At 30.6% G+C, this 6,932-nt stretch overlaps 1 protein-coding gene and 1 pseudogene across 1 annotated transcript in view; both read left to right on the top strand.

Moving 5' to 3' along the window:
- Positions 1 to 320, top strand: part of LOC108725434 (uncharacterized) — a 1,544-nt gene extending 1,224 nt beyond the window's left edge. The window contains exon 2 of the mRNA XM_018452455.1: positions 26 to 320. Coding sequence (XP_018307957.1) covers positions 26 to 320 — 295 coding nt within the window. The remainder of the gene's footprint in view (positions 1 to 25) is intronic.
- A 5,885-nt stretch (positions 321 to 6,205) lies between these two features.
- On the top strand, positions 6,206 to 6,932 carry LOC108725433 (uncharacterized; annotated as a pseudogene).

Raw genomic sequence — 6,932 nt, 5'->3', positions numbered from 1 at the left:
CTAGCCTTCCTTCCATTTGTTAAAGGAACAACAGACCGAATCGGCAGGATATTAAACAAACACAACATCCAAACTATCTTCAAACCATCCAAAAAGATACGACAAATCTTAAAAAATCCCAAAGATCAAAGACCTCCACTCAGCTCCGCAGGAGTATACAAAATACCTTGCTCCTGCGGGCAAGTATACATCGGAGAAACCGGGAGAATGGTCAACCTACGGATAAAAGAACACCAACGCGATGTCAGGCTAAAACACGCCACGCAGTCGGCACTATCAGAACACAATATCGAAACAGGACATCAAATACAGTTCGATAAAACAACAATAGCCAACATTACATCATACTTTCCAAGAAAGTATAGAGAAGCCATAGAAATACAAAAACACCTAACAATCTAAATAGAAATAATGGCTACAATATAAGTAAAATATGGAAGACCATCCTCCCGGCTATTGAAAACCGGCCGAATTCCTCTCCCCCCCTTGACTCACAATTTTCTTCTCCCCCCTCCCCCACCTCCCCCCCACACAAGCAGCGTAATATAAAAGGAATGACCCGGGGAAACAGCTTAGTATGAGGCTGCTCCTCGCCCTGATGAAGTGAACTGCAAGGTTCACGAAACGTTGGCATTCCAAGAATGGATCTAAATACGGAGAAAACCCGCGAAACGCAAGATTGTCACATATTGATATATTATGATTATATACAGCCTTGGTCAAAAACATTAGCCATTATTAACTATTATTTAAAGTTCTAGCTCAACATATTTAAGTATCTAATATTTTGGCCAAAACTATATATACATATGTATGTGTAATTCATGTAGCACATGTTTAAACTTGTGATGATACTACAAATTTTAACTTTACTTTTTGTGAACAACACTATCATCAAAATGATTTTATTTTATAGAACACAAGAAACATATGATTAATAAAAAAATTAACGTGCTTTAAATTAGTGATAACTCTGTAAATTGTTGCTTGTTTGCATACAACACTAAGGCATGCCACTAGCAAAATTTAATATTACTCTTCGTAATGTTATACTGTTCTACTAAAAAATGTATCGCTTTACACGATTATATCTTATTTACACGTTATTTGAGCGTTTCGCTAATGTACACGCGCCATTTAAATCCTTCTATTGCGATATTTAAATTATAGGCTGTTTGAGAACATAACGCAATTGCTGGACAAGTCTTAATAATGGACTTTAAATAAAGATAATAAATTCTTCCGCATCCATTCGTTAATGTTTATCCATTTGTACGATAATTATTACAAGCCGCAGCAATACACCTCGAATGTCATAACATATATTTTCCCTATCAAGCATTACGACTTATAATTAATATACATAAAAATAAATCACGAGTGCTTACACTGTCGTTATATATTCCTTGCTATCGCTAAATGCATAATAAAATGGAGAAAAAAATTATATGAAGAATTAAAATTTACATTTTAACGAAGGAAAATAGGGATGTATTATACATTCTCGTTTCTTGTATCACTTGTTAATTTGGATAATAATAAAAAAGAAAAAAATTATATTTAAGCCTTATAATTTATTTCTTCAGTAACAATAAAAATAATCTCTATCATTTTTATATCGTTATCGCTTAAACTTAATTCTGACAGATTCTTCTAATTTTCCAATCCGTGATTCTTAATATTCTTTTGTGTGCCTGTAAAGACACAGGATTCTCCTTATGAGAATCTTTTCAGCACGAATACTTCATTTAGTCTCTTGTAAATACGTTAAAGAAATATAATCTTGCACAATTGTGTAGCTCGAAACTTTCGCATCTGGAACGTAAAAATTTTTGTAATGTTTAAGATACCGAAATGTTAATTTAACATAATATTTATGATATTTGAATATTTTGTGTTTAATTAATATTTATTTTTTTTAATTTTTAGTATTCAAATAAAATAATAGTGTAAAATTTTTTAAATGTAAATTCTAAGATAAAAATATACAAGTTAATTTTTAAGCCTATTCTACAATGTGCTATTTGTTTTCTGTTTCTTGCTTTTTGCTATTTTTTTACATCTTGTCTTTTTGCTTCTTATCCAGTTTTTTGTTTTATGTCATCCAAGATAAAAGTTAACAAACTTCGAAAAAAACAAATACGTAGCAAGAAATATAATTGTCGATAAAACGGTTGCAAAGGGGAAAAAAGCAAGAGGTAAAAAGCAAGAAACAGGAAACAAAAAGCACATTGTAGAATAAGCTTTATTATCTTTAAAAACGAATTTCTAGCCATTTATCAATTATTGACGTTTGTGCCTAAGAATGTTTATTTCAGAAGTTAATTGAACTTTTAACATTTTATGTGCTAGTTATGAAAATATTAAAAAACGAAAGGAAACGCAACATACCTTGTCTATTCAAAATACCATCGAACAACATCCCGTCGTATTTGTTCAGCGTTATTTACGTCAATGTCATCATATTGTATTGGTGCTTGTTCATCTATCTCATCTAAATAAATTTCATTTTCTGGAATTCTTCATTTTATAGCAATATTGTGTAGGACACAACATGCATTTACAATATGAGCTAGAAAAGAAAAAAGTATTATAATAAATACATTACATCACAAAGAACATTACATTTTTTAATAAGATTTTTTTATATTTACATATAAAAATTATATTTAATACCTATGAATTCCGGCTGATAATGCAATGCCCTCTGTTTTCGCAAGCATCACCATCGCTTTCAAAATACCTATACTTCTTTCTGCAGAACATCGCGCTTTTGTAAAATGTTCTGTGTATCTGAACTCTGGAGAGCCTATAGGTGTGTTTATGAATGGTTTTAAAAGATAAGGCATAAACAAATAGGCGGAATCTCCTAAAAAGAATATTAAAACGCACAATATAAGACTCAATTGGCTCAAATGGCCAAATGCCTGCGAAATTGTTGTATTATGTTGTTATCAATCATTTCAATAACGAGATAAACATTTATATAGTATTTGAAATATTACGGAAGTTAAAATTACGAATGTTGATAATTAATAAAAACATAATGTAAACATAATATTAATATAGTGTGAACAACATATCTAATCATTAACCATACCTATAAGCCATGATCCTCTTTCGCCTGCTTCTTGTTGTCTTTCTAAATAATGGAACAAAGCGAAGAATGAAAGACTCTGGCGTCGCGCGTTCTTCAACCATGCATTGCATTTACTGCTAATATTTCATTATTATAGAAACAAACCTATAAAGAGAATAGAAAAAATTATATGTATAAATTATACACTAAAACTGTATCTCTTACACCACTGATTATTTTTATACTTACAATCATCACATTCAATGAATGATATTGTTTCCTATTAATGAAAAAATGTTCTCGTTCAGTTTGTGATGGAAAGATCGCAATGTGAGTTCCATCTATTAGGATCTGACATGGGGGCGGAGCCAATGGTCGCGTTCAGCAGACTCAACTGTTGTGGAGCGGATTCGTGAGCGCTCACTGCTATTGGTGTATTCTTTTAGATCATCCAATAGCAGCGAGAGCTCATTGATCCGCTTCGCAACAGTTGAGTCTGCTGAACGCGACCAATATATGTAGCTAACAAATATGGCGACGAAGTGCTTGCCATTTACATTGTACTTATAGGGAAATAACTTTTAATTATAATATTGTTAGTCAAATTTGTGAGTGGGCAGGTACAAATCCTGCAGAAAGGAAATTTGTAGAAGGAGAGAGAGTTTTGAAGGCTGGACATATAATTAAATGTGGTAAAAATGTGGAATCAGATGGGAAGGTCTCATTTACAGCACTGTGTTTACAAACATCAAATATAAGACTTACTCCGCATGAAATTAAAGGAGATGTAAATTCGAAAGATATATTATCATGTACCTGTTCTTGTAAAGCAGGATTAGGAGAAAGATGTAAACACATTATTGCTGTTTTGCTGTACTGCTATCAGTAAGTACACCTAACCTAATTTAAAATAAAGTAATTAATATTACTATTATTAGACTCTAGCTAGTTCCAGAAAAGATTTTTTCAGGAATAGTAATAAAATAGAAGTCTTATCATGTGATAAGGAATGTGAATGGAGAAAAAAAGCACAAGAAGGTTTTGCAAAATTATAATTCTGCTCCTCTTTTGCAACATGAATGTTTCTCTCTTTCACAACTTCCACAAAAAATTAAAATTGTTAAGAGTGCTCTAAAATTAATAGGAGAAAAAGGTAAAGAGAGAGAAGAGACTGAAGAAAAAATAAAAGAATCATTAAAAAAACATGATGCCTATCATACAAAAGCTAAAAGGGAAAAAGAAGTCCTTGCACTTTCTCTGGTATAAGAAACTGGAATTAAAAATATTATATACAAAGATTTATCTGATTCTGCTTTAACTAAACATATGTGAGTAGAAAACAAATTTAAAAAATTAAACTTAAAATGTCTTTTTAACTATAAACATGATTTTAATTTATAAACATCACAATTTGTGTGTTTATAGGTCAGGACGGCACACATTAGTAAGCACAAAGAACAAAAGTAAAACTAATAATATTGAAAAAGAAATTATTCAAATTATTTTTAAATTTCAAGACAGTATACTGATAACTGCAATAAAAAAATTACCAGTATATACAGTACAAGAATGTTGTATTAATACGATTAATGAACTCAGTGAAAATGTTGAAGAGATTTGTGTAAAAACTAAAGACTGGTATGCTTACTGGATACAAGAAAGAAGATATAGGATAACAGGTTCTACTTGTTATGAATTATTTACGTACACGAATAATAAAAATGCAGACTGGAACAAGAAGTGTGATAATATTTTAAAGCCAAAAAATTTTAAAACAGAGTTTACTGAATACGGGAAAAAGATTGAAGCAGAAGCACGCAGAGCTTTTGCAAAAGGTACAAATGCTGAAGTAGTTGAAATTGGACTGGTTATCTCAAGCTCAGTTCATGGTTGACCTATTCACCGGATGGAATTATAATTAAAAATGATAAACCAGTTGCTTTATTAGAAATAAAGTGTCCATTTGTTGGAAAAACTGCAAATATCGAAAACACTGTGAATAGTCAAATAAATAAATGCTTGCAAAGAAAAAAAGAAAATATTGTCTTAAAAAGAAAGCATCAGTACTATGGACAAGTACAGTTAGGCATGGCGGTATTAAATTTAAAATTTACATACTTTGTCATTTATTCTAGTTTTGATAAACAATGTTATACTTTAAGAATTGAAAGAAACGATGATTTTATTTTTTTAATGTTAAATAAATTAAAAAAAGTTTATTATGGTAAAATGTTACATAAAGTTTATTTATTGAAAAAAGAATGTGATAAAAATAGTCAATAGGTATTAAAAAATAATTAAAAGTACTAAAATATTTATCCTAGTTAGTTTATATCTAGTTTTGATAAAAAATGTTTTTAAAAATTAAAAGAAAAAATTTTATTTTTTTAATGTTAAATGAAGTTGTTTGTGAAAAAAGAAAAACATGAAAAAAGAATGTAATAAAGAAGGTAGTCAATCACTTAGGAACATAAGAAAATAATAAAGTTCTAAAATATTATTCCAAAGAAACGTTTTTATTTTTTTAAAAGATAAGGCATAAACAAATAGGCGGAATCTCCTAAAAAGAATATTAAAACGCACAATATAAGACTCAATTGGCTCAAATGGCCAAATGCCTGCGAAATTGTTGTATTATGTTGTTATCAATCATTTCAATAACGAGATAAACATTTATATAGTATTTGAAATATTACGGAAGTTAAAATTACGAATGTTGATAATTAATAAAAACATAATGTAAACATAATATTAATATAGTGTGAACAACATATCTAATCATTAACCATACCTATAAGCCATGATCCTCTTTCGCCTGCTTCTTGTTGTCTTTCTAAATAATGGAACAAAGCGAAGAATGAAAGACTCTGGCGTCGCGCGTTCTTCAACCATGCATTGCATTTACTGCTAATATTTCATTATTATAGAAACAAACCTATAAAGAGAATAGAAAAAATTATATGTATAAATTATACACTAAAACTGTATCTCTTACACCACTGATTATTTTTATACTTACAATCATCACATTCAATGAATGATATTGTTTCCTATTAATGAAAAAATGTTCTCGTTCAGTTTGTGATGGAAAGATCGCAATGTGAGTTCCATCTATTAGGATCTGACATGGGGGCGGAGCCAATGGTCGCGTTCAGCAGACTCAACTGTTGTGGAGCGGATTCGTGAGCGCTCACTGCTATTGGTGTATTCTTTTAGATCATCCAATAGCAGCGAGAGCTCATTGATCCGCTTCGCAACAGTTGAGTCTGCTGAACGCGACCAATATATGTAGCTAACAAATATGGCGACGAAGTGCTTGCCATTTACATTGTACTTATAGGGAAATAACTTTTAATTATAATATTGTTAGTCAAATTTGTGAGTGGGCAGGTACAAATCCTGCAGAAAGGAAATTTGTAGAAGGAGAGAGAGTTTTGAAGGCTGGACATATAATTAAATGTGGTAAAAATGTGGAATCAGATGGGAAGGTCTCATTTACAGCACTGTGTTTACAAACATCAAATATAAGACTTACTCCGCATGAAATTAAAGGAGATGTAAATTCGAAAGATATATTATCATGTACCTGTTCTTGTAAAGCAGGATTAGGAGAAAGATGTAAACACATTATTGCTGTTTTGCTGTACTGCTATCAGTAAGTACACCTAACCTAATTTAAAATAAAGTAATTAATATTACTATTATTAGACTCTAGCTAGTTCCAGAAAAGATTTTTTCAGGAATAGTAATAAAATAGAAGTCTTATCATGTGATAAGGAATGTGAATGGAGAAAAAAAGCACAAGAAGGTTTTGCAAAATTATAATTCTGCTCCTCTTTTGCAACATGAATGT

This window comes from Mycetomoellerius zeteki, unplaced genomic scaffold, assembly GCF_001594055.1.
Source record: "Mycetomoellerius zeteki isolate Tzet28-1 unplaced genomic scaffold, Tzet1.0 scaffold346, whole genome shotgun sequence".
NCBI lineage: Eukaryota > Metazoa > Arthropoda > Insecta > Hymenoptera > Formicidae > Mycetomoellerius > Mycetomoellerius zeteki.
Note: the sequence above shows the minus strand (reverse complement) of the source record. Positions and strands in the feature narration are given on the sequence as shown.